The following is a 27,095-nucleotide window of genomic DNA, read 5'->3' on the forward strand; positions in this document are numbered from 1 at the left end:
CTTAAGCTAAGGATCGCCGAGCGAGGTGTGACGTACAAAGTACTGTACCTTTTACTTTAGCAGAGCTGCGTCGCTTCGAGTGCCCTGACTTTCCGTGGTGTTATACGTATACTATGGATCCTTGACTTTTTTTCCTTTCTAGAACGAAAGACTTTTCTTCCCTCTCTCGGTTCTCCATTTTCGCGTGGACGCCACGCTTTCGGAATAGTACTTCACGGCTTGTACAGCACAGTATGGAAGAGTCAGACGGGGCAGGATGGGGGTTGGAAGATGGGGGGTGTGCTCTGCACTGTGCTGTACATGCTATGATGGATTTGCCGCTTTTGGTAAGAAAGGCAGTATACCTGTATATGCGCCATTCGCTTGTGTACTGTATGTTTCAGGTATTATTGTTCGCATAGTGCGCACATGTCATGTCGGTGACAACACGCACTTTTTCTTCAGGACCTACGTTTCAATGCTCTCGGCTTCAGTGTCTTCAGCGTGGTGCATACTGTATTGCGAGTCTATTGCACAGTTTCCATATCATGACAAGAGTAGAGTTTGATTTGTAGAGAGAAACAAGAGGAGAATGAGCATCTACATGTCTTGGACGGTTTGCTCCTATGGCCAATTGCGGGACTTACACCACGTACACAATTCGCGTTGAGGACAATCTAAGGTTTGCGCAGGAATACTGCTTTTTCACATGAGCGAATGGTGAACTCTCGCCTATTCGAATGTTTCTGTTATTCTTCGATTCGATGCACACTAGAGCGTTTCACAATAGGATATTATGATAGCAACAAGAAGAAGATAGACGCAATAGCGACGAATGGCATAGCTAGGATGAATTTTCCCGTCTAGTCAAGTGCTGCTGCTGAACAGCACCCATCACCTGACGCTAGCTCACCGGGGCCTCGCCATGCTACCAGTATAACCATGCATACCGACGTACTCAATGTATCCATTCTCTTCCGGCTTGAAAGGATCGATATCAATCCATGTTCTGGATCTTCGACAAGCAGAGCAAGCATAGTTCCCGCCCTGCCCGGTGTCGATCCTTGGTCCGATGAACATGCCATGCTCGTAGCCTGACCTGATCTGATGTAGATTGGGATCTCACGACCGGGCTTGGCCTTTTCGTGGTGTGATGTGGGCCGCTTGGCGAGGTATACCGGGCTCTCTGTCTGGTAAGAGAAAGGACTTGGTCTAGGCTGCAAGATGGAGCAGAAGAAGAAACCAGATCGTATCCTTGACCAATCAATGTTGCACCTGTTCCCTTTTCCTCGAAGTCCTGAACACGTGGGGAAGAGGGTTGGGCAACTGGCTGTGTCCCTCAAAGGGGTCTGGCACCTTTTCGCTCTCCTGATCCACACGGTCGCATGATATGTGTCCATAGACGCGCCTCACGCCATCACTAGTCGTTGTGAGCGGCGACTATCGAAGTGCCGGATTGATCAGCACCGCTTTTTCCCGGTCTTGTTCCTGCCCCTGAGAGAGCTGCGCAATGTCCTTGACGAAAGCATTGACGGCCCAGAACGAGCCGGAGAAGTCCATGTCGTACCTTGATGTGCACACCAGCCGTTAGCACCACGCTGCGCTGCCGAGGATGGGTAGCACTATCTGCCTTTGCACATGTCGCGCATCAATGTAACAATAGGTGTAGCGTAAACATGGTAATCAGGTGAACCGGAAAAATGCTACTCACCAGTAGTTGACAGCACAACAGAAGCCTTCCTGACCACAGCTCTGGCTGACCTTATGATACCACAAAGCAGGAAGATAGAGTAAATCGCCCTCGTTCAGCGTCACCTTCATTGGCCGCACATGTTCCGAGTAGGGAGTGCCACTTTGACCAGGGACATCCGGGTCCCAGAGCGCCCATCTGACCAACTCTCCCTCTTCTCCCTCGCCATCCAGTCTCGCTTCTAGATCCCCAGTCTTGATCTCTGCCAGACCAGTGTCATCTCGTAACCTCGCCGCCTCCTCAGTCAGCACATAAGTCCTACTCGGCAGCGCCTGTTCATTAACAGCCACCGACGCCACAGGAGGTAGCAACACGAAATGCTTCCGCCCTCTGACCTGCGCGTAGATGTTCTCGTAGTTGTCGCGGTGCAGAGACGTCACCGAGCGCGCGTTGCCGAGCCAGAAGTTGATCGCTTCGGGGGCGCGTTGCAGCGCGATGCGTGCGAAGGGGGGACCTTTTTCGGGGACGTCTGTGAAGAGGGAGGCGTATTCGTTACGGAGGTTGTCGTTTTCTGTATGTGGTGATGACGTGTGAGATTCGTTTTCTGTTTTGTATCCTTTTCATATCGCGCGTGCGCCTTGTGATTGCTTTGATTTCTTGTGGCGAAAATGGCGAGTTGAATAAAGTATGTCGATAGCACATATACGATATGCTCCAACGGGAAAGAAGAAGAAAATAGTCGGAAATTTCAACTTACGAGTCTGCCCATACTTGACAGGACCATGATCATCATGAGACATGGACTGATTCTGGATATACGAAATCAAGTCACGAAACTTTTCGGTTTGCTCATACGGTTTGACAAAGGAAAGGGAGCCGTCTCGCTCGGTCAATATCGAGTCTGCATTTCTTTTTTGACGTCTTTGTATTACTATTTGATTCTATACGTGGGATTTTGTGGACACGAGCAAAGACAATAAGATGAAGTGGGAAAGAATGGTATATTGTTCTCTGCAAAGTCTTGCTTGCTCAAGAAAAAAGCGTCAAGAATTCCTTCTGAAGGACCACCTCGTTTTCAGAATAGAAACACATCAGAAAGGAAGAATTAAGAACCGAGAGCATTGCAGTGACAGAAAAGAAAGGGAAAAGAAAGACCTACCCAAACGGCGTAACAGAAACATTGACATCACACTCGCCGACCACATCAGTCAGATAGGCAGCACCCCAGTCCCTGTATGCTTTGAAAGACTCTGCTCCACCCCGAATGATGAGCGGTCGATTGCGAGCCACGTACTGCATGAACTCCAGCGGACTGGGTTCTTCGTGGATCTCGTCGGCCACATTTGGATTCAGGTCTTGATATGTCGAGAGGAGATCGAGGAGGGCTGTGTTCAGGGTCTGGGGACTTGAGTCTGAGCCTTCTGGTTGCGACATTGTTGGTTGAGAAGGTGGTACAGTCTTCTCCGTTCTATTGTGTTGTATGCGTGACAATCCCCGTTGATGTAGAGAAATTGTGGGTGGTGTATATAAAAGTCGACTGGTGATCTGGAGAGAGACATGTCTTGGCGTGCGGAATGTCGCCGTTGTACAACGTCCATGTTGTACAATTGCTGTACATGCATGATTTCTTCCAGTTCATGATACCACATTGACTATTGTTGGTCGATTCGCATCTTGACTGGAAATACACGAATACCAAGGCATATCACACTCACACAGATGCCGTTTCGCTTGCCTTGGCCGACCCTACGCAATGTCTTCAGACAACCCTTCAAGCGATATTCTTCTAGCAGCAACAACAACAAGTCTCCTTCCTCGGTGAAGAGAGCGATGAACGTCCTCACAAATCCAGGTCCACCCCTTTTGAGCCGCTACTGGTATCTGCACACACTCTATCTGTCTGTAAAATATGGCCTCGCCTTCGTTCTCACAGCGCACATATTCGTGGACTACTTTTACGCGATCCACGGCACTTGGGGCATCAGCATGGTACCCACCCTCGCGGCTTCTGGCGACCGGGTCATCATTTCCAAGTACTACCGTCACGGCCGCCATATCAAAGTCGGGGACATAGTGTCCTTTCGTCATCCGTTGCGCCCGGATCTGAATGCGAGCAAGAGAGTCATCGGGTTACCGGGGGATTTTGTGCTCAGGGATACACCGGAGCAAGGAGAGGGGGTTCTGGTCAGAGTGCCCCAGGGCCATTGCTGGGTCGTCGGGGATAATTTGAGACATAGTCGAGATTCGAGGATGTTTGGTCCCTTGCCGCTTGCGCTGGTCAAGGGCAAGATTGTGGGTATCTACAAAGGATTCGACTTGTTCCCCGAGTGGTGTGAAAGTACGCTCGTCGATGTGCATGACGACATGATGGATTTGGGGGGCTTGGCCGACGAGTGAGGGAGTGGCTGATGGACAAGCAATGTGACATTATGCCGCGAGACGGCATGATCATTGATGCCAAACAAAAGAATGTCTTCACTCCTGGAACACTCGAGCATGCCTCTTCGGAACAAACACCTTGAGAACCTGCCAACGAGGATAATGTGGCTTGCACTCCTCGAGCCATCGCAAGATCACTCAGTGTGTGAGCAACATAGGCCTCACAGCAATACGGTCCTTCACAGAGTCAATTATGGGTAGGGGCCCCTCGGGGTGGACTTGACTCGACTCATATCGAAATGGCAGATTGGGTTCTAGCACCACGCCGAGGAGAAAGGGATACGAATGGACTAATTTCGTCCGCGGCGAGCATCCAACTAAAGCGGCAGTGCCAAGGGTCGGTGCCTCTGATATAGGTAAGGTACGTGTGGAGGCATACCCAAGATTGTGCGAAAAGGGTACATGCGGCTCTGCTAGATCTCACCTTATGTGTGGAGCAAGGAAGAAGCGAACCCTTGGCTCTATAGTCACCAGAGGGGGAGAAGAGGACCACAGCGATCAACATATACTTGTACTACCTTGGTCTGCGATACAGTTCCCAGAGTATAATCCAGAGACAGAGCGGAAGACCACGAGCCGGACTGAGTGGGATGATTTTCTATCATTGCTTGCTATGTTCATCTTCTCACCTCCATCGTGTCATATGCAAGGAAATAAGAAACAGATCCGTCTTTTCTCTGCCCGATGACATCTACTGTGCACATTCACAACGATAACATAACGCCAGCAAACTCCAGCCATGCGTGGATATCAATCAAATGGAAAGGACTATTTGCTTTTTCGCCTGACCCTTGAGTTGCGTTCCCAGACAACCGTGGACAGGGTCTGCCTCAAGTCAAGCTCCTTTCAGGTCTCGTCTACTGCACGTCCATCATGGTATCGTCACCGTCAGCAGCACCCATGGCATCAGGGGCAACGACACCTCTGCCTCTGCCAGAGATCAACTCTCTGCGGACTTCGGGACCGATGGCCTTGTGGCCCTTGACGAGCAACAGGTCGAGCAAAGCCTCCCTCTGGTCCTCGGTAATGTCGTTTCTGTAGCGTTGAGCAAACGCCAGCAGACACTGATGCCAGAGCACGGGCAGCTTCTCCTTGCCCGAGCCGATGACGTCGGCGTTCTTGTTGGTCATTGTCGAGTCGACGGTGGGGTCGACGGCTCTGAAGCGCAGGAAGTGGAAGACGAGGGCGTCGACGACCTTGTAGGGCAGGGCGTACTTCTTCTCCAAGAGCACGCGGATGAAGATGTTTGTGGCGCCTCCGGCTTCGGTGTTGACGCTCATTTGCTCGGCGGCGATCTCGCAGAGACGATGCAGCGCGGCCGCGGAGTGCAGAACTGGGATGGACACGCGAGCGAGGACGGAGGAGATGATGTGGGCTTCGCGCAGGGAGCAGGTGCCTGACACCACCAGAGGGAAAAGGAGACCCTTGAAGAATGCGGCAGGCTTGTATAGGGCCTTCTTGAGGGCTTTGTAGAGATGGACGTTGAGTTTCTTGGTCTCGTAAATGTCCTCGCGGACGCGGGGAAGGAGGATATCGTGGAGGAAAGCCTGAGCCAGAGCTGGTCTCGAGGAGGTGAAGAGTTTGGTGGCTTCGTAGGTGGCGTTTGCCGTCCACGAGTCCGGTCGGGTTATGCTCAGGAGTGTGTCCCACTGGGGCAGAGTTGGTAGGATCTTGAAGGGCTTGGGAAGCTTGCCAGACTTGTAGCGTGATAGAATCAGGCCGACTCTGCCGGGGAAGTAAGGTTAGAAATGTGTCCAAAGCAGCGAAGCGATCAGGAACTTACTGGGTGTAGACTTCAGCTACCTTTGCGGGGATCTCGATTGCATCTTCGGGCGCACCGCCACCTAAGATCTGTCTCTCTTCGCCCCGTGTCGCTTCGTGCTCTGCAATCTTGTCCAGAATCAAGTCTGCCAGATTGGTACCCGCGCCGTCTCCCTCTGCGTCGCCTGTCAATAGACTCGAGGGGTCGAACTCTGGGTTGAACTTGTTGAACATGGCCAAGTCCTCAGGATCCACCTCGATCTCCTCGACCTCCTCGTCCCCTTCGTCGCCCCATTCCTCATCGTCCTCTGCGTGCGTCATGGCGTTGTTGTCATCATCGTCGTCGTCGTCAGACTGGACATCTTGGGGAAATCGTGACTCGAAATCAAAGGCCGGGTTGGCTCCTTTTGGTCGGCTCGCCTCAGTCTCTGCTTCTTCCTCGTCGGCCAGTTGTTGACCAAGATCTAGAATCCTGCGCGAGGCTTTGGAGTCGACAAAGCCATCCTCCTGCTCGTGTGTCCGTGACTTTCTCTTCTTGGGCGCCTTCTGCTTGAGGGGTTGAGATGGAGAATATTCCTCGGAGAGAGGATTGTGTCTACGCTCCTGGCGCTTGTCTGCGGCGGGGGCCTTGGGCATCGCTGCGGTGTGTATGTATGGAGAAGTGTGTGGTTGAGATGAGACGAGGCGCAAGACAATTAGAATTGATTCGTTCCTTCCTCTGTTAATTTTTAGTGGAGAAAGAGAAAAGACCCTGACTTTGCGACATTCGAGGCGATAAGATAATCCGGATCTATCCTCGGAGCTTGGCGTCTGCAGATCAGCGTCACTTCCACATCCACCGACCGACCGCCAAGACTCGCAGCTTCCACTTTCTCCAGACTGACGCGCGATCGACACAACAGGTAATTACCTGTTTTGTGAACACGCGACTTTCTCTCTTTCTTGCCACCTCGACATCCAACCATCACCTGCTACCATCCACAATGGCAGATGCTCCCCCGGTCCCAGGTGCTGATGCGCCGCCAGAAGTCAACGTGACTGCTGCATCGTCCATGCCTTCGCATCTGCAAGCAGAACAGACCCACGCGCCCGCCGTGTCCTCACCGCTGAACCCAGACATGACCAAGACAGCCAGAGCTAAGCCGCCACCGCGAGAGAGAGAACAGCGGGAGAAGCGGGAGACTCTCAAGAAGCGCGAGTCGACCGCTGCTGGAGGCAGAGGAAGCACCCCCACCGTGCCCAGCAAGCGCAAGGCTTCAGAGATGCTCCACACTGCTCCCTCACCCATGCGCTACCAGATCCCCGAACCGAGGCTCTCTGACTACGAAATCCCCAAGCCCGTCGACCTCACTTCGCACGAGCCTATTCCCTTTCTGACCCCAGACGGTGAAGTCGAGCTCAAGAAGCCGTCGGATCGCGCAGAGAACAAAAAGGGCTACCGCTACACACAGGCCGTCGCCGACCCTTACTTCCGTCACAAACAATTCTATCGCCAGTCTGATGCTGTTCCCTACGGCCCTCGAATGTCGTGGGAAGACACGGACAGAGCGCTGCATTTTGACGAGACGGGAAAGATTGTCACCAACGAGAAGGGCTACAGGATGGCACGCGCCAATGTCTGCGCAAGAGAAGGCTCGCTATACTATGAAGTCAAGATTGTGCGCGGTGTGCCGGCCGACGGAGTGTCTAATGATGCGTCGGGACCTCAGCCACATATCAGAATGGGATGGGCCAGACGCGAGTCTCCGCTGGATGTGCATCCTGGATACGATGGCTACAGCTACGGCATCACCGATCTGCGCTTCGAGACGATGCACCGTTCTCGTCCTGGCAAGTTCTTCACTCCCAAGCCCAAGAAAGGAAAGTCCAAGACGGCCAAGACGGAGAATGTCCCCATTGAGCTTAATGACAACATCCGCGAAGGGGACATCATCGGCATGGAGATCAACCTGCCTGCTCTGTCTCTGCATCAGAAAGTCGTGAGCGGAATATACAACCCCGCGGTCGACATGGGTGATGGTTTCCCCGAAGACGCCTCGCAGCCAGCCAAGATCGACCACACTGCTGACCCCTATGACATTATCCGTGATCGCATTCCCGTTCCTTACAAGGGCAACGTCTATTTCGAGACGATGGATTACGTTCCCACCAAAGCCATGGAAGCATATGCTGATCGCACGGTCAATCTATCTGCACTTCAGGCACCTGGCCCCGGCGCACCGTCGACTCTGAGGCAGACCCCAAACCCTAATCACGTCGAGCCATCACTGCGCACCCTGCCTCACTCGTCGATTCGTGTCTATAAGAACGGTCAGCTTGTGGGCACCGCGTTTGAAAATCTTCTTGCTTTCCTCCCTCCTGCCAGTCTCCCCAGCAAGGCGGCCGGAGCACGGGAAGGCTTCGATGATGGCATGCTTGGCTACTTCCCAGCCATTGCCTCTTTCTGGGGTGGTATCGCCGAGGTCAACTTTGGCGAGCAAGGCTTCTGGATGCCGCCGCCACACCTGAAGTATGTTGCTTCGACCAAGTCCGATGGAGATACCGTCATGCATGATGCAGACTCTACTGCTGCCGCCCCCGAAAGTGACAGATACTTCTCGAACCGTACCCTACGACCCATCGGAGAGCGCTTCAGCGAACAGATCGCCGAGGACATCGTCTGGGATATCATTGATGAAGTCGACTTCTTCATGCAAGACGGTGGATATGGTGGCAAGGCTGGCGCAGGAGCAGTTGGAGGTGCCAAGAGGAGTTCTGCCAATGCGAGTCTGAAAGAGGAGGTGGATTAGAAGTCATCGACTCAGAACAAGAAACAGCGAAGGCCTAGTAACCGTAGGAGAACTCGAGCCGGTCCGCCGATCGACCAATCTTTGTCAGCCGACGAACGTGTGGTTGATCCTCATGGGGAACAACTCCAGGAGAATCGTGGTACATCGAGTGAGCCACCCCTACCATCCGACGATTGTCAGCCTCCGGTTGTGAATGAGCCAACAGCTCCAGCTCGTCCGGACAGTTCCTCGTCCTCGCAAGCTCGATCTCTGGAAGGGTTATTGCATGCATGGCCCGTGGACAACCCTTCTTCGGCCCAAGGCCAACCATCCCAGTGTGATGACCAGAAGCTAATTGTACAAACCCGCCAGGATCATAAAGTCCCACTCGTGGACCTACCGGACGAAAGCAATCTGCTCCATACGCCATGCCCGCCTAAACCTCAAATTGCACCGATAGCCCTTCGCTCAACCCCAGAGTATCCTCTACACTCACCTGCACCACGTCCATCACCACCGGCTCCATCTTGTCAAGCACAATCACCAGCGCATCTCACTGTACCTCCACTACCAACAACATCGACGACCATGTCTACTCCTCCAGCACCAAGTCCCTTCCTCACAAACGACTCTTCGCAGACTCTTTCGACAGGTCTCTCATCTCCTCGATTTCTGTCGTCGACTTATTTTTCTTCGCAACTATTCCCGATGCAATCTGACGCTTCTGTTTTCGCTCCAACCAAACATGACTTTGTCTCGGCCCTCAGGTCTCGTCGTAGTGCACGCACCAGCACCAGAGCTGCCACTTTGAACTTTCTGGACATACAGGAGAGTTTCGCCGTCGAGGAAAGACATGCATGCACAGCACGAAACCCATGCTTTACACAGAGACCTGCTGCGTCCGCCCTGGGCCATGAGTTCCGAGACGAACCTACCTGGGCTCTTGGGGACCTTCGACCACGGATCAGGAGTCGCTGCAGAGAACCTCGGGAATCTGTACAACATGACCCCAGCTCGAGGCGTACACCCAAACGGAACACAATACCTTACCCAACCCCTTTTGCCTGCACCGCCACCAGTAATCCTACCCTCTCTAGACACACCATTTTCAGCAGTCGGCGAGTCGACCCCAGTGAGGAAGAAACGAGCGAGTAGAAAAGCGCTCCGGAAGAGAAAAAGAGGAGGAAGTGAGAGCGAAGACGAAGAGCCTCAGCACAGAGTCAAGAGACTCTCTATCACGCAGCATGATGACAGCAATGGAGATGGTGCCAATGGCGTTGCGAAGCAAGAAGCGAACGAGGGCGACAGCGAGCCCGACGCCGAAGTCGCCGAAGACCTCAGCGCCGAGTTCGAAGGTGCTGCGATGTAACGACGGACGTCCCTTTTCAGATCAGAGACTTGTCGGCCCGCTCATGCTACGTGATGAGTCTGGAGTCTTTTATTTGCGGTAGTTCTGTAAGAATACAAAAGGCCGAGATTGAGACGAAAAACGAAGATGGCAAAGACCCAGAAAGTGAACAATACCCAGATCCCATGATTCGTCTACTATTGGTAGCATCGTCTCATGCCTCGGGTTTACCTCTTCCGCACTCGAAGCACTCGTGGGTTAGCAGGCCTCATGACCGTGCCATCTGTTGTTTTGACGTATACCTTTCTTTCTGCGGTGCATGTACTGTACTTCATCCACTGTTTCCATCCACTGTTGGGCGGTAAAAAGGAACACGAAAAGAAGGTGGGCAGGGCAAGGTAGATAGATGTCCTTGTGTTCCAGAGTGCATTATACTGCACGGTATTTGCAGCACCGCATACAGGTACTTCGGTTTCATTACTCTCGATCTCTCTCTCGCTTTCTCTCTCTCTCTCTCTCTCTCTCTCTCGTTTTTTTTCTACTTTCATCCTCTGATACCTCAGACCAACAGAAAAGGGAGACCAAGAACGTAACTACTTGAGCCCATCAAGCTTCCTCTCCCTCTTCCTACCAACGCGCTTCAACGACTCAAAAGCGCCAAACTCCGCTTCACCGCCTCCACCACCAGGAAAAACTCTGCCGTTCTCACTGCCCAGAACCGACGACGACAAATGACTATCCTGGCTATCTCTTCGCGCCAAGTCCACATCGCCCATCCTCCTCCCTCTGCCCCTTTCGACGACGACGCCATTATTGTTGTTTTTCTGATCGACGAGCAAGCCCCTGACGCCGCCCACGCGTCTGCTAGCCAACTCCCCCTCCCCTGCGCCCGCGCAGCCGAGGACAAGAAACAGGTTCGGCAGCGTCTGTCTGATATCCAGCACGCGCACGCCCCAGGCCATTTCGAGCAGAGTCTGGACGTCTTTGTTGAGCAGGAAGAGGCCGTACTCGAAGCGGAAGCGCACGGAGGATTTCGGGGTGAGCGGGAAAATGCGCAGGAGGGTTTGTTTGGCCTTGGCGGAAGATTCGAGGCCCGGAGAGCTGGCGCTCATGGAGGAGATGGTGGAGATTGGGTCGGTGATTGTTGATGCTGAGCTTCGGGGGTGCGGGTGGTAGGGCAGCACGATGCCCCAGTAGTAGGATAGGAGAAGGACGACGTGCGCGCAGTGGCCTAGCGCTGCGGCGATGGCTTCAGGGGTCACGGAGCGTGTCGTGTCGAGGTCTTCGGAGTTGGGGAGGTGCAGCCCGCGGATCTGGAAGGCGAGTTGTTTGTCTGGGACGGGTTTTATCTCGTAGATCTTGGACACGTCGACGCTTATTCGCCGGCGTTGGGCGGCGATTTGTTGCTGTAGCGAGGCGAGCTGCTGGCGCATGGTCTGCATGCCTGCTTTTTCGGTCTTGATTGTTTCTGAGACGGACTTCTGCAGCGCGACTTCGCGAGAGAGCAGCAGGCGGCGGTTCTTGATGTTTGCGCGCTTCTCGTCGCATTTCTGGCGCAGAGATTTGGATTGTTTCTGCAGGGTTGAGGTGGCGTAGTGTAGGGTTTTGACAAAGTCCTCTGCTTGCTCGGCCTGGCTCTGGTCGGTGAACGTCAGGCGGTTCTTCTGCACCACAAGCTCCAGCTCGACGGCCAGACAGTCACGAAGAGCAAGCGCGTCCTGGACGCTGTCGTCTAACTTGGATAGGCGGAGCAGAGCATCAAAGCTCGAAGTGGGGAGCGGACGGGCGGTGTCTTTGATGGGCAGACCGGCGAAAGGATCCATCGGCTCGTCGACGCGGGCATCGGTGAAGGCGGTATAGAAGCCATCTGTGAGTTGGAACAAGATGGAGTTCGGCGGGAAAGGATGATGAAAGCTCGCGAGCTGTGTCGTGTTCAGTGGTCAGTAAGGGGCAGTATGGCTGCGACTGACAGGCTACATACACTTTTGCCAAGAAATTGCAGCGAGCGCAGACTCAGCGTCATGTCGATCAGCAGATTGTACTTGTCCTGGCGACCAGTCTTTGCCCAGAACCTGACGATGAGTGTGTCGAGTCTCGTGATGGAGGGAGGGCAGTCCCCGAGGTCAATGTGGTTGAAATTGGGGTTCTGAGGCATGAAATAAGCACTTTGTGGTGGAAGATTAGTGCATAGAGTAAAGACAAACCATGGCCTTTTCGATAACCTCACTCACGTATATCGGCGGCTCTATGAGAAGCAAAACAAGTCAGTGAGAGCACATAGACACGCTGGACTCGGACTACTTACCGACCTTCGAGACCGGCAATGTGCAGGGAAAAGAACAGATCGGCCATCCTGCTGGCACTCACATCCTCCAACTTCCTCTGCCGCTGGAGAGAAGTGGCGCTCGCCCACTCCAGAGTGCTCCTCCGCCTCATCCTGCCGAAGCTGGGACGAGGTGGCGTCTTGTGCTTGTTCTTGGTGGGCGAGGATTCCGGAGTCATGGCAGCAGTGTTGCCGGCAGCATTGACGCCAGTGCCGCTGCCACTGCTGGACGAGGATGAATGCAGAGCATGCTCGCGGATTGGTCGAAGATTGTCCGAGGAACGCGAATGCCCGATCTGTCTGATTTCGCGAAGAGCAAGCGTCTTTGCGGGAGACTGGAGCGTAGCGGGCAGAGCTTCGTCGTCGATGGTTTGCCTGCGGGGTCGAGAGTTGTTCTCGTCGAGGTTGACATTGCGAAGAGTGATTGCGTGCAGATGGCGGAGTTTGCGATTGGATGGGATCAGCCACGGCCTCTCGCGGCGGTGCCATCCATCTCCGTTTGCTTTTGCTTCTGATTCTGAAGCGATCGAAGCCATGGTTGGGTTGATGTCTGGTCATATGTCTTTGTAATATTCACACGACGACAGAGCTAGCAGCACATGCGAGCATCTTGCGAGGTAATGAGCAAGCTGGAGGTAATGGGCAAGTCTTGCACGCCGAGTCCCATCATCATTGACTGCTCAAGGGGACTTAAAGGTATACAATGTATTGTTCAACCGAATACCTCTATCCTGTAACCCAAAACGTGTACCTTCCTCGCGACGTCTCGAACCCTGCCGTGCCTGCCCTGTCGTTGATGACCTACTGTAATTACTTCAATGACTGGGGAAGGAAGTGAGTGCCAAGCCAGGAACAGAAACAGAAACAGAAGCTGCGGAGCTGCGGCGGAGGTTTGTCTCGTCCGCCGCAATAATTTCATCTTCCGCTCTGGCTTGGACTCCGACTTCTCGCAAGAGAGAGTCAAAGTGTTATAGAGAAAGCCCAGGCGCGGCGCATCAATCCTGACTTCTCTACATCACCGCCGTCGCTATCGCCATCACCATCTCATCATCATGGCTGCCTCGGCGCCCCAAAAGGCCGACAAGCTGGCCAAGCGTCTGGCTGACCACGGTCGCCACATCTTCTTCTACAACCACTGCTGGACCGGACAGACAATTTATTCTCTTGAGCGATCGTTAAATGTACAATGATCCCTTGGCTCTCGGTCTCATGCAGCACTATACTAACAACACGCACAGAACACGCTGCTCAAGCAATTGCCCTACGCCGGCAAGAAGACCATCCCTGCAGGCATTCGGAAAGACATATGGCGTCCGCTGCTGTCCGTCACCTTCCCTACTCCCTCACAAGGCCTCCAAGCTTTCCGAAAACTTCGCGAGTACCGAAAGCTCCACGAGCTATCATGGGCTCAGCCCACCGTCGCCAACAATGGCATGCTCGATCTCGAGAACCCATATGTTCGAACGGAAACACCGCGCCCGCCCAAGAAAGAGCGCAGCAGACTCATCATGGATCAGAGAGAGAACAGCGTCGCCGATCTGGCCGCTGTGTTACGAGAGCAAGCTGCTGCTGGTGAGCAAAAACAAAAGACCGAGGCAGACAGACGGCAGGCCGAGGAGGCGAGAGTGAGAGATGAGATGGCCAGCCTCTACGAAGAGATCAGGAATGGTGGACTTGAGACTCTCCAACAATCCATTGCTGCCCAGAAGGCTCTCGTCAAGGACATGGAGTCCAAGAAGAAGGCACGACAAGCAGGTGCCCCGTCGAACCGACAAATCCTAAACGAAGACAAGACTTTGATGCACCTCAAGCGCAAGCAACGGAAGATGATTGCCACAAACCAGATCTTCGAGAATGGTCATGCACGAACAATCACTCGCAACTCCACCGACCAAGGTGCTGAACCCACCACCAGCATTGAATTGGACGTCGACCCACCATCCATCTTCTACAAGCAAGACTTGGCTGAATGGGACAAGCCCATCCCCAAGCGCGGTAGACTGCGAAACCTCATCGCCGAGAGCAGAGTTCCGACTTGGACCACTCAGGGTGTCGTCATCCGATGGGACAACCCGCTGGACGCCGAGATCGCCGAATCATGGCCTGCCGATGTCGAGCACCAGGACGCTGGGCTGGCGAGACACGTTGCAGCCGACCCCAGCCTCGAGCCTATCTTCGATGTCGAGAAGATACTCCGAAGCCGAAAGGCGCTCGAGGAGATGTCTCTGGCCGAACAGGAGGCTTCTGGAGATGCCTCGCAGCACTTTATGCAGGAGACCAAGCTGTCCGACGCCCGCGCTTGAGCGAGTCGTGACAGACCATCTCGTAGGACGAAGGCGCAAGCTTCAATGTAAAAAATATATGTTTCGATCATGCGCAAGGAGGAATCTTGCATCTTGGCGTATCTGGTGGGAATTACCATTGTAGGACACATAATCTACAGACATGAATTTGCCATCACTGTCGTCAACTCCCCTCTGACTTGACACAATCCCATCCTTATTGAACTGGATCTCACATCTGCACCTAGAACATCGATCGATAAACTATTTTGTTAGCTCCGCAGGCGCATTTCTCTTTTCATGATGCACCAAGAACACGTCCACATTGACAATTCTCTGCCGCTCTCCATCGAGCAAAATCATCTTCATCAGCCCCGCGAATGTATCCTTTCCTGTGGCAATAATGCGCACCTCGGTCGTTGCACTCTAATGCGTCAAAGCGAGAGCCATGGAGTCTAGAGACCATGCCCACATCTTTGACATTGGAGGCGTACTGTGACCCTTCACTTACCGGAGGCTCGATCACCTTCGAAAGTGACTTTCTGCGAGAGTGCGGTATGCGAGGACCACCCTCCTATACTTCTATGCTCACTCGAGCCTTGCCATGCTCAATAGAGGCATTCACTGCACGCGATCTCGTCGACTTTTGAGCCCTAGTCAACGTCAAGAGATAACCCTTTCGTCTACCACGTTATCCACTTCCCCGCTCATGACGAACAAGTGCCGGCCAAGAATGCCTCCATATGACACCGTCTTGAGACAGTGTCGTGCGAACTTACACGCTAATATACATCGCGGTATTGCACTTGTAACATCATTTGGCGTTGTCGGCTTACCTCCTAAGGAATAGACACGGTGGGGCCCCGGGCAGGCGCGCTTTCTCCACGTTTCGACATCCGCAAGATTTACCTCTCACTTTTGCACATGATGGAATCGAAAAAGACCGCGAAATGACCGATGCGTCCTGCCCTGTTCTCTATCTCTCCTCAGATGAACATTCAATATAGCAATACACACACACGCCAGCTCGCTATCGCATGCATTTGACAATATATCCTAGAGATGCAGATAATAAATCATGTGCCGGAGGAGTCGGGCTGCACGCAACGCCCTCGCCGTCCTGATCTAGTCCAGACTTGGTTTAGTTTTCTACTTATGCCTTCATCTAGAACGGTTCGAAAGGAGGGTGAAATAAACCTTGAAAGGCTTGACAAAGCAAGCGTAGCCGCCAGGAACCGCGTCGAAAAGCGAGCGGTCGGATGGGAGGGAGCAAGAAAACAACAACTTCCCCCGGCCTTTGAACTTCTTCATGTCAAGCCCTTGCAAACGCCGAAACTTGATCTGCTGACCACACGCCTCACAACGTCGGTATATCAATGTACCGCTCTCTGTACTCTATTTGCTTCTGATCGACAAGGATCTCCCCAGATTTAGCTCCACAATCACAAGAACGCCCTGCTGACCCCCCCGCAAACGTGGGGAATTGCCACACAAACCTTTGGGTTGATTGTCGACCTATCTGCATAAGCCCTTGCAGATACGCTTGGTACAGAGTAAGCATTGAGTTGTGTCGGCGGTAGGATTCCGAGGGACCTATCGGACCCCATATAGATATGGATTACCACTCGGATGGTCGTCCATTTCCCTCATCACGCTCGTCTTCGCTCGACATATCAGCACCTCAACAACCTGCAGAGATTGGCATTGCGGCGCCAGGACAGACTACGAACTCATCGACAATGGCTGGAGGCATTGGACATGAACCTCTTCACTTTCCCGAGAAGGATGAGCTCGACCGAAGTGCCACCAATGACAAGTTGGTGCATGATGCCAGGCTCGCAACAAACAAGGAGCACAACATGACCCTGCTTCAAGGCATCAAGCTCTATCCCAAGGCCATCTGCTGGTCTCTCCTCATCTCTACCTGTATTGCCATGGAAGGGTACGATGTTTGTTTACTCGGAAACTTCTATGCTTTCCCACAATTCAACCGCAAGTACGGCCAGCAACTCGCAGACGGCACATATCAAGTACCGGCGGCATGGCAAGCCGGCCTCAGCAACGGTGCCAACGTGGGCGAGATCATCGGTCTCTTCATCAATGGTTTCGTGTCTGAGCGATTCGGATACAGGTACACAGTCATGACCTGTCTCGTGTTGATCATTGCCATCACCGCAGTCTTCTTCACTGCGCAGAACGTCGAGACCCTCATGGTCGCCGAGGTCCTTGCAGGTATCCCCTGGGGTGTTTTCCAGACGCTCACCATCACCTATGCTTCTGAAGTCTGCCCCGTGGCACTTCGAGGCTACCTTACCACCTACGTCAACTTTTGCTGGGGTCTTGGTCAGCTCATCGGAATCGGCGTCATCAAGTCCATGCTCTCGCGTGACGACCAGTGGGCGTACCGCATCCCTTATGGATTGCAGTGGATGTGGCCTGTTCCTCTTCTGATTGGTGTTCTCTGCGCTCCCGAGTCGCCATGGTGGCTCGTTCGCAAGGGTCGCATCGAGGACGCCAAAAAGTCTCTTCTGCGGCTCACTTCTCTAGACCGCGAGACCGACTTTGACGCCGACGAAACCGTTGCCATGATGCAGCACACGACGGCACTGGAAGAGAAAATCACCAAAGGTGCGAGTTACCTAGACTGTTTCCGCGGCACCGATCTCCGACGAACGGAGATTGTCTGCATGGCATGGGCAATCCAGAACCTGAGTGGAAACTCTTTCTCAAACTACTCGACCTACTTCCTCGAGCAAGCAGGTCTGGACTCGTCAAAGGCATACAGTTTCGCGATGGGCCAGTACGCAATAAACATGGCGGGGGTACTCGGCGCTTGGTTCCTCATGACTGTCGGGCTCGGTCGACGCACCCTGTATCTCGGAGGTCTCTGCGGTCTCTGCAGCATGCTCTTCATCATGGGATTCCTGGGACTTGTGCCCGCATCTTCGCCAAACAGAGACAAAGCGTCGCTAGCCACGGGCGCCATCATGCTCGGCTGGGCTCTGTTCTACCAGTTGACAGTCGGCACAGTATGCTACTCTCTCGTCGCCGAGCTCTCCACCCGTCGCCTGCAAATCAAGACCATCGTGCTGGGCCGAAACCTCTACAACATCGTCGGCATCGTCTGCTCCGTCCTGACGCCCTACATGCTGAACCCCACGGCATGGGACTGGGGCAACTACGCCGGCTTCTTCTGGGCCGCCATCTGCGCCCTGTGCATCGTCTACACGTACTTCCGCATCCCCGAGCCCGCGGGCAGGACCTTCGCCGAGTTGGATCTGCTGTTCGAGCAACGCATCAGCGCGCGCAAGTTCAAGACCACTGAAGTCGACGTGTTTGGAGACCTAGGCGATGACGCCGACCTCGCTGCCGCTAGTAAGAAAGAGGCGTATGGCACCGAGAAGATAGACGATGTCGTCGTTGTCAGCACGGAGGAAGAGAAGAGAGGGCGCACGCGCGGGGCCGCTGAGGTGTAGTAGATACCTAGGTTCTATATGTTTAGTCCATTATAACACCTGTGGGTCTGGGTGTATCAGACGTATATAGCGATTATATTATATATGTATATACATGTATGTAACGAGCCCCACTGTTCATCCCCAAGAGAAACCTTCATGTGCATAGTCTGTCGGTGTCATGACAAGTAAGAACAGAGGAAACCCGAGAGTCCCGCCCCCGTGATTACTGCTAAGAGGATGTGAAGAATAAGAACAGAGAGGCGCGTCGGCGTTCTAGCTTCAGAGCAGAAGCATCTGTTAGCGCATAGGACATGCTATTCGCTGGTCTGGGTCCGTGGTTTGGTAGACTAGGTACACGGCGGGGATCAGAGATGGGAGACCAAGAGGTAGGAAATGCTCAATGCGCTTTTTATATTCCCTCTTCCTCCCGGTAAAGTCGGGGGGGGGCAGAGGTGGTTGGTTGCTATAAGATCTGTACAACGATATACACAAATATATCCCTGAGGAAAGAATCAAGCAAATAGAAAGAAAAACTCCGTGACCGTACTGCAAAACCTACTCGTCGTCGTCGTCGTCCTCATCGCCCTCTTTCGACGACTGCTGGCGCTCGACGTATTCTCTTGCGAGAGCCTTGACTCGCTCCGCCTGGCTTTGCACAGCACCTGTTGTCGACGATGATGCCTTCTTGCTCTTCTTGCCCGCCGCTGTGCTCGTCGACAGACCCTCGAGGCTCTCCTCGAACTCGAGCCACTTCTTGAACACGAACTTGGCGCGTCTCTTCTTCATCTTCTGCGCGCTCATGCGCTCGTACAGTCTTCTGATACGGGGCGCGACGACATCTGCCGGTTCTTTCTCTGCTGTTGCGCTCTCGGACGTCAGGAGACTGCGCTCGAGATCGACGAGTTGGTCCCAGCCTTGGGTCCACTTGGGCCATTCGGCGAGCAAGCCTTCGAAGACGGTGCGGCCGCGCTCGGCGTCGCCGTTGGCGCTCTTGAACTCGAGGGCGGCGAATCGCGAAGTCACGGAGCGGTGTTCGCGTGACGGCAGAGATTGCAGAGCGCGAGGGAGAAGAGCTCGTGCGCGCGCGGGCGCGTTGAGGTTCGTGAAAAGGAAGGCGGCGTAGTTCTCCCACATCTCCGGGTGTGCGGCGCGGAAGTCTTTCTTGTTCATCATCTTCTCGAAGACGTCGTCGGCTTCCTTGAGCTTGCCTGCTTGCGTGTAGATGGATGCCAGGCGCGCGTGGATTGTGTACGGGTCTTGCATCGAACACGCGTTCTTGAACACTTCTTCCACTCGGTCGCCGTCGCCGTATGCCACCTCCAGGTTGAGCAGCGCGATCCACACGTTGAGCTTCTCGTCCTGCTCGCGCAGATGAATGGTGCGCAGAGCGCGGGCACCGATCTCGCGTGCTTTTTGCACCTCGGACAGCTGGAGTTGGAAGGCCATGTATTGGATCCACAGCGCCGAGTCCGAGGGGGATGTCAGAAGCAGACGTTCGAAATCGGCGACAGACTGTGGGCCGTGAGCGTCTAGGTCGCCAGTTCTGTCTTCGACAATCTGTGCCTTGCGCTTGCGCTTCTTGGAGGGTGCCGTCTCGGCCTCGGTGTCTGAGGCTGCGTCGTCCTTGTTTGCACCAAGAGATCCGCTCCAGTCAAAGCCAGAAGTAGAAAGACCACCGGAAGCAGACTTCTTTGGAACTTCTTCGTCGTCAGAAGCCGAAGACTCGTCGGCAGAATCGTCCTCGCCGCTCTCTTCAGCGTCGCGGACGTTGGAGAGGTCGATGCCGCCCATCTCCTCGTCGCTGTCCTCTGCCTCTACATCCTCGTCAACAGCAGCGCCACCATCGCTTTCCTCATCGTCTTCCATCTCCTCGTCGCTGTCGTCGGCGTTTCTGAAGTAGCTGGCCTTGAGTCCGAAACTGATACGTCTCTTCTCGCGGTCAATGTGCAGAACCTTGGCCTTGACGGCATCGCCTGGTTCGTACAGCTTCTTGACATCCTCGACCTTGGCATCAGCAATCTGCGTTCTGTGACAGAGACCGGACACTCTGGGCTGCGTGTTGTCGACATCAAGGAAGACACCAAACTCTTCGACCTTTCTGACCTTGGCGGTGACAATGTCTCCCATCTTGAGATCTCCAAAGCTGTTAGGAGGTGTGTAGTTTTTGTCGACATGAGACGTCTTCAAGCTCATCTGGACGTGGTTCAAGCTGGCATCGACAGCAAGGATCTTGCCCTTGACGAGCTGATCGATCTCGACTGCGCTCTTCCACTCCTTGACAAACTGGTCACTGATGTCTGAGATGCGCACGAAAGCATCAACACGGGGTCCGAGGTTGACGATGACGCCCTTGTCAGTGACAGCCTTGACAAATCCACGGACGACATCGTTGACCTCGAGTTGAGGGATCGTAGTGATCTCTCTGTCCTCCACCGGCAGAGAAGAGGACAAAACTCTCGAGGGACGAACGGAAAGGAAGACGCGCTTGTTGGGCGCATCGATGGCAACGACGCACACCAGGACGATCTCGTTGCGGGAATGCTGCGAGGGATTGGCTTGGGTGTAGTCATCGCTCATCTCGGTCAGAGTGACAATGCCAGACAGCGACTCGCCGAGCTGGACGGTCAAAGCACGCTCGCTGACCTTTGTGACCTTGCCGGCGATGATCTGACCAACAGTGAGATCAGACAGGGCCTTGGGTGCGGATGCGCCGGTGGTGGCGGTAAGATCCAGACGCCCGTTGTTGATGTCCACATTCTTGACCGTGACCTTCAGCGCGCTGCCGACAGGGAAGTTCTTGTTGATGTCGGACAGCAATGACACGTCACTGCTGAGATCGAGCAGGTCAATACGGCCACGAACGTTAGGGGTGATGTTGGCCCACACGTGGTTGTCACCAATATTGTTGACATATGCGATCCATCCGCTGCCCACCTCAAGCTTGTCGAGAGTGAGGACGTCCGCATCCGACTTGAGGTCGGCGTTGGACTTTGCCGTAAGCTCAAAGACGGGGATTTTGGATTGACGATGCGAGATGGGCAGGAATCTGTGGTTGCGGGCATCGTGAATACCGAGTACGCGCACACTCAAGACCTGCTTGGGCTTGAATTGCTGAAGGGGTCTCTTGCGGTTCTTGATGTCTTCGATGTTTGAGAAGCACTCAGAAACGTCAATGCGTCCCTGGAGATTGTCTCCGAGCAGCACATTCAGCTGAGTCTCCTTTACAGAAACGATACGAGCCTTGGTCTCTTTGCCGAGGGTGAAGTCGGCAATAGAAGTCGAAACACCATCGACGGCGTTGATCACAGCCTCATTGGTGGCGGGGCGCTTGGTCTCGTCCTTCTTCTCGGCTTCGCGTTGGGTGAGAACGAAGCGCTGTTGCTGAGCATCGACGGAAAGCACTCGGGCAGAAATAGACTGATCCTTCTTCATGCCGAAAGCAGGCTGAGCCAGCTTGTCGAGAGAGACCTGGGTCTTTGGCATGAAGCCGACCAGCGCAGCAGCGAACTCGACAAAGATACCGTCGGGCGTGATGTTGCGCACGAAACCGTCGACCTCTTGACCAGCCCGGAGATCTTTGAACTTGGTGACCAAGGAACCAGCCTTGGCTGCCTTGACCAGGCCGGGCTTGTTGCTCAAGATGAGAAGGTGGCGTCTTGCAAACTTCTCCAAGACGACGAGATCCTGCAGCTTCTGTCCGACTCTGATCTGCTTGAGAACAGAGCGGGCCTTGGACTCGGATCCATCGGAGAGCTGGTGCAGGCGGATGGTGGACTTGATGGCGGAGCCATCGAGATCAGCCATGACACTCTCGCTGGTGACCTCGGTCACTGTGACAGAGACGATCTGACCCTCCTTGATCTCGGTCCAGGCAGCCTCCTCGGTCTTGCCGAAAGCAGATCGATCCTTGCACGAGACCTTGAGGTCCTGCTCCTCGGCATCGACATCCAGCGCGTGCACGTTGACGGTCTGGCCGAGTCTAAAGTGTTGTGAGGGGTCCGAGATGTAAGCCTCGCTCATCTCGGCGACGGGCAGCCAGGCCCTGATCCTTCCGTAGAACTGGACAACAGCACCATTGGGCTTGAGGTTGATGATGGTTCCTGGGGCTTCGTCTCCGACATTGATCTGGTCGTACGACTTCCAGATCTTGGCTTCAGAGTTGACGAGGGTTTTCTTCAGGGTCAGACGGATCTGCTTCTTGTCGAGGTCGACAGTCAAGACACGTCCAGTGACGGGGAAGCCTTCCCTGAATTTCTTCTCTGGGTGCTGCAGACGGACATCTGACATGTGCATATCGGGAACGAGGGCATCGATGCCGTCGGCCAGTCGGACGAGGACTCCAGTGACGCCCTTGGCGCCGAGGATGAGCTTCTCGACGACACCCTTGACAAGAGTGCCAACCTGAACATCGTCGATGCTGAGGAAAGGCTGGTCGATGACCTTGGGTTCGAGCGAGACGTTGTAGATTCCGTCAACGGGGTTGAAGCCAAGGATTCTGGCTTTGTGAGTAGATCCGATCTTGTACTTTCCGGTGGTTTCCTCGAGAGCATCGATCTTGGTGTCGGAAACCCTCGAAATGTGAGCAAAGGCAGGATTCGAGGTTTGGGGCAGGGTCAAGAAGAGGCCCATGGAAGGCTCGACCTGATTCACCGTTGCCTCGCCGATGATTGCAGATGCTTGCAACTGAGAAGCCTTCTTCTCGGTGGCAGGAGACAAGACCTTGAGGGTCTTGATGTGATCGAGGAATGAGACACCGACCTTCTTCTCCTCGGAAGAGTGGAAAGTGCATGTGATACGAGCCTTGACCTTGGAGCCGATCTTGAAGGTTGCCGCAATGCTGTCGACACGGCCTCCGCCGCCGCAGTGAACAATGTCGGCAGTGGCGTCGAGCATGCCCATGATTTTGCCAGCAACTCCGCCATGGCCGTTCTCGGTGATGAGAAGGTCTACGGCAGTGCCGGGCAGGAAAGCATCGACAGTGGGGGCTTCGGAGAGGTACTGCTTGTTGATGTCGCCAATCCTGGCATTGTCGGGGGCCAGCTTGATGACCTTGTCGCTCTTCCCGGTGACGACACAAAGCATGACGGCGCCCTCGCCGACCTTTTCGATCTCGCCCCACGCCTTTCCGAGCTCTTTCTTGGAGACGAAGCCCTTGACGTCCTGGTCGTCCAGACCGAGATCCATGACCAAACCGTGGTCTTCGACAGAGCGGACCGAGGCCTGGATGGTGGCGTGAAGGACCGCGTCTGCCATGGTCAGGCCGTTGTTCGCGGCTTTGGGATCAACGGACAGTTCGAGTCTCTTCTTGTTCTTGCGGAGGCCATTGGAGGTCGAGTCGTCGGCGGTCGAGGTTACAGTGGCACGGAGGTACTGGCCGATATGGAACAGGGAGTTCAGGTCGATGTCATCATCGTCGTCGTCGTCGTCGTCGTCGTCTCTTTCTTCCTTTTCGTTCTCTGCTTGGGCGAGTAGAGACTCGATCTTCTGGTTGACTCTTTCCGAGACGGCGGTGATGGGCACAAAGCCAGTCAGGTTGTTGGGCAGAGCGAGAACGACATCGCGCGAGGTGATTGCGGTGACCTGACCGAGAAGCATGGTGCCGACGGCTATGTTCTTGTAGCTGAGACTCTGGACCTTGATCTTGGGGGCTCCGGAATCCGGGCCTGCGTTCTTCTTGTTCTTGGTCTTTCGCTTCTTCTTTGCAGGAGCGGCAGAATCAGCGGCGGCATCTTCTGCTCCGCCATCGTCGTCGGAGAAAACATCGCCCTCGTTCTTGGGCTTTTTCTTGCCGGCCTGTTCGAACAAGACATCTCGCTCGGCTTGTAATTTGATCTGCTTGTGCTCGAGAGGAGTCAAGACACTTGCGCCACCACGGGGAAAGGCACGATCTTCGTCTTGCAAAAGAGAAGACTCGACGGGTTTTTTCTCCTTGTCCTCGTCGGTCGTCCTTGGTTTAGACGAGGATGAAGAAGACTTCTTGTCCTTGAGGAACTTGGCGGCATCCCTCTTTATGAGACCGTCATCATCAGCCTTGTTCCTTTTGGCTGGACGCTCCTCGGCGGCAGCCTTTCTCTTGATCGGCGCCATCATGTGGTGGGAGGAGATGATATATTTCTGATGAAATGCTAAAGCTTCAAAAGTTCATCTCCAAAAATTCCAGGTCATGGTCCGTGTCTTAACTCTTGGTTCGGACGGTGAGTAGATGACGATGCCATAGTTCATAGCCCGAGCAGCGCCGCTCTCGATCTTTCTTCTTTCTCTGAAGGCGGTGTCTTTTTTGTCGTAAATCGTGGCTTGTGCTGAGGGCAGAATCCTCGTCTTGGCAGCTCCTTGGAACCGCTCATCACGCGGTCCGAGCGTGTGTTCGCTCTCCGAACGAAAACGCGTAACTCAAGTCTCGCGCCATTCGGTTTCTCCAGTCAAGGTAGGTAGGTGGGTTCTCCGAGGGAAGGAACGCCTCCGATGGAAGGAGCGCGTCTCGACGCGTTCTCGCCTTCTCCAGCCAATTTATCTTCTTCTGGTATCTCCATACATCATTTGCCATCATCTATCATTCTCCCATTGCGTCTTGTGATCATCGCCTGCATTCGGTGTCCTTGCCCGACTGCTCATCGCATCGACAATAATGTCTACCTTGGAACAACACCTGTTGTCGTCTCAAGGTAGCAGCCAATATGAGTGCGACCAGGAACAGATGATTCCGTCATCGCCAATGGGTCCGCCACCCTCGAGCATCACCAGCAGCAAACCGAAGAAGGCGCCGTCCATCACTCCTCGACGCTTCACACGCTTCTTCACGCCTTCTTCCATTCTCAACACCAGGTCCAAATCCACCCGCTCCAGCAGATCCAGCCGCCAGCTACGAGACATGACCAAAAGCGCAAACAACCGAAAGAGCCTCGGGCAGGTGGCTTCTCCTCTCGTCCTCGATGCCTTTGATGATCTCCCAGATCTGCAATTCCAGACGCCGCGGAAGAAGAGAAAGATTCTGCCCACCCCAGACAGCTCGCCCGTGCAGCCCGTCTCCTCGCCTTGCCGTCCTGGTGACTACGCTCCGCCCGTGCCCATCCACCACCACCACCACCACCACCACCACCACCATCATGCTGTCGCATACTCGACCATGGACGAAGAGTCGGAAGGAGAAGAGGACGAGGAGCAGATGGCGCAACCACTCCCGAGACAGATTCGTCGATTACGGCAGAACGGGAGCACTACTCGCATCCTGCAACGCAGCTTTGGAAGTGGCAGAGCCATAGGCCGAGGCAGACTTCTCGACCACTGCACGCCCTGGCAATCGCAGACTGCAGACTTCTACAGCAGTCCCGACGACTGTCACAGCTACAGGGGCGCCGCTCTTCCCTTTTGTGTCACTCCCTGCCACTCCAACTCTCTGATCGCCATCGGTGACGAGGAAGGTGGTATTCGTCTCATCGACTCGGCCGACGCAGGCAATGCCATCTTCGACGACTCGCACATCTCCTTCCGCCCTCACAGCAACGCCATCATGGACATTGCTTTTTCCTCGGATGATTTCCTCTTTGCAACCGCTTCAGGCGATCAGACGGGTCGAATCATCGATATGCGCACTCAGCAGACTCGATACACCATGCAAGGTCACATGTCTTCGGTCAAGCAAGTTCGATTTCAGCCCGACAATGACATGATTGTCGCAACCTCGTCCCGCGACGGCAGTGTCAAGATCTGGGATCTACGATGCTCCGGCGCCGAGGCACCAGCGGCCGAGTTTTCAGTCGCTTTCGAGCCTGGGAACGATAGTCTCGCCAGACCTGCTCGAGAACAAACCGTGCGCTATGCCGAACCCATCAACTTTTTCAGAGATGCTCACTCGACCTACACGCCTGCCTCTCTTGTGTCGACTGCATCCTCGCACAAGACACTGTCTAGCCCTCGTGATGCACTCGCCTCTTCTCGCTCCACCTCGTCCGCCACTCTTCCTCCGCGCCGAGCCGACATCTCCATAACCGCTCTGTCTTTTCTGTCCCCCTCGCGATCACATTTGCTTCTGACGGCGAGTGAAGCCAATGCCTCGATCAAGCTATGGGACATCAGAGGCAAACACACTTTCCGCTCCACCAAGGACAGTCACAGGCCCTCAGTCCCCATTTCCTCGACCACTTCACCTTTATCACACATCCGAAATCGCCACTTCGGAATCAACTCTCTCTCACTCAGCGGAGACGGAAGCAGACTCTACGCGCTCTGCAGAGACAGCACCGTCTACGCTTACAGCACCAACCATCTCGTGCTCGGTCAGGCACCGGAGTTCACCACCAGCGGCGCAGGCGCCAAAGGGGGTCGTCCCGCGCCCGAGAAGCAGGGTCTAGGTCCTCTTTACGGATTCAGGCACGATTCCTTCCGTGCGACTTCGTTCTACGTCAAAGCAGCTCTCAGACCCGCCAGTGGCGACAGAGGGGAGTTGCTGGCGGTGGGCAGCCGAGATTCCTGCGCCGTCGTGTTTCCAACAGACGAGAGATGCCTCGACAGACCATCGACGGCACCTGCCCCCCAAGGACGCGAAGCAGAAGCAGTCGACGACGAAGACGGAGACTGTCTCCCGACCCTCGCCTCTCTCAAACCAGTGCCACTAGAGAAACAGCCAACAGACGACACCAACATGCCCATCTACACGACAAACGGCACTCCCTTGATTCGCGGCCACACTTCAGAAGTCACGAGTCTCACATGGACCCATGACGGCGACCTGGTCACACTGAGCGATGACTTCGTCGCGAGATGCTGGAGACAAGACGCCCGGAAAGCGCGCGATCTGAGAGTCGGCGGCGAAGTCAATGGTGTCAGGTGGGGTTGTGGGTGGGCGGATGTGCCGAGGTCTTGGGATGAGGATGATGGATGATGGATGATGGAAGATGGAAGATAGTCTTGAATGACACAATCCTAGCAAATGCAGGAATTGGGTTCTTTGTATAACGTATGTGTATTGGATAGAAGAACACGAAAAGCATATGCGGGATTCGAACTGGATATCAGATATGAGTAATTGGGCAAGGAAAGGAGAAAATCAA

General features: G+C 54.4%; 8 protein-coding genes across 8 annotated transcripts; 4 read left to right on the forward strand and 4 right to left on the reverse strand.

Moving 5' to 3' along the window:
* Positions 1–1,419: 1,419 nt before the first annotated feature.
* AAFC00_002770 (uncharacterized protein) lies at positions 1,420–3,103 on the reverse strand (the record flags this gene model as incomplete). The annotated part of the gene is made up of 4 exons (XM_069342133.1): positions 1,420–1,546; positions 1,691–2,240; positions 2,427–2,578; positions 2,829–3,103. 4 exons carry the CDS (start codon positions 3,101–3,103, stop codon positions 1,420–1,422), a joined length of 1,104 nt encoding a protein of 367 aa, XP_069198643.1.
* A 1,862-nt stretch (positions 3,104–4,965) lies between these two features.
* AAFC00_002771 (uncharacterized protein) lies at positions 4,966–6,505 on the reverse strand (the record flags this gene model as incomplete). Its single annotated transcript, XM_069342134.1, has 2 exons — positions 4,966–5,833; positions 5,892–6,505. The coding sequence occupies 2 exons, from the start codon at positions 6,503–6,505 to the stop codon at positions 4,966–4,968; spliced, it is 1,482 nt and encodes a 493-aa protein (XP_069198644.1).
* A 347-nt stretch (positions 6,506–6,852) lies between these two features.
* AAFC00_002772 (uncharacterized protein) lies at positions 6,853–8,658 on the forward strand (the record flags this gene model as incomplete). The annotated part of the gene is made up of 1 exon (XM_069342135.1): positions 6,853–8,658. One exon carries the CDS (start codon positions 6,853–6,855, stop codon positions 8,656–8,658), a length of 1,806 nt encoding a protein of 601 aa, XP_069198645.1.
* Positions 8,659–10,578: 1,920 nt separating this feature from the next.
* On the reverse strand, positions 10,579–12,844 carry AAFC00_002773 (uncharacterized protein; the record flags this gene model as incomplete). The annotated part of the gene is made up of 4 exons (XM_069342136.1): positions 10,579–11,907; positions 11,967–12,131; positions 12,190–12,230; positions 12,295–12,844. 4 exons carry the CDS (start codon positions 12,842–12,844, stop codon positions 10,579–10,581), a joined length of 2,085 nt encoding a protein of 694 aa, XP_069198646.1.
* A 516-nt stretch (positions 12,845–13,360) lies between these two features.
* On the forward strand, positions 13,361–14,611 carry AAFC00_002774 (mitochondrial 54S ribosomal protein mL67; the record flags this gene model as incomplete). The annotated part of the gene is made up of 2 exons (XM_069342139.1): positions 13,361–13,489; positions 13,547–14,611. 2 exons carry the CDS (start codon positions 13,361–13,363, stop codon positions 14,609–14,611), a joined length of 1,194 nt encoding a protein of 397 aa, XP_069198647.1.
* A 1,718-nt stretch (positions 14,612–16,329) lies between these two features.
* On the forward strand, positions 16,330–18,066 carry AAFC00_002775 (uncharacterized protein; the record flags this gene model as incomplete). Its single annotated transcript, XM_069342140.1, has 1 exon — positions 16,330–18,066. One exon carries the CDS (start codon positions 16,330–16,332, stop codon positions 18,064–18,066), a length of 1,737 nt encoding a protein of 578 aa, XP_069198648.1.
* A 537-nt stretch (positions 18,067–18,603) lies between these two features.
* AAFC00_002776 (uncharacterized protein) lies at positions 18,604–24,135 on the reverse strand (the record flags this gene model as incomplete). Its single annotated transcript, XM_069342141.1, has 1 exon — positions 18,604–24,135. The coding sequence occupies one exon, from the start codon at positions 24,133–24,135 to the stop codon at positions 18,604–18,606; it is 5,532 nt and encodes a 1,843-aa protein (XP_069198649.1).
* Positions 24,136–24,673: 538 nt separating this feature from the next.
* On the forward strand, positions 24,674–26,926 carry AAFC00_002777 (uncharacterized protein; the record flags this gene model as incomplete). Its single annotated transcript, XM_069342142.1, has 1 exon — positions 24,674–26,926. The coding sequence occupies one exon, from the start codon at positions 24,674–24,676 to the stop codon at positions 26,924–26,926; it is 2,253 nt and encodes a 750-aa protein (XP_069198650.1).
* Between the last annotated feature and the right edge of the window lie 169 nt (positions 26,927–27,095).

This window comes from Neodothiora populina, assembly GCF_041146345.1.
Source record: "Neodothiora populina strain CPC 39397 chromosome Unknown canker_contig_15, whole genome shotgun sequence".
NCBI classification, from domain to species: Eukaryota; Fungi; Ascomycota; class Dothideomycetes; order Dothideales; family Dothioraceae; genus Neodothiora; species Neodothiora populina.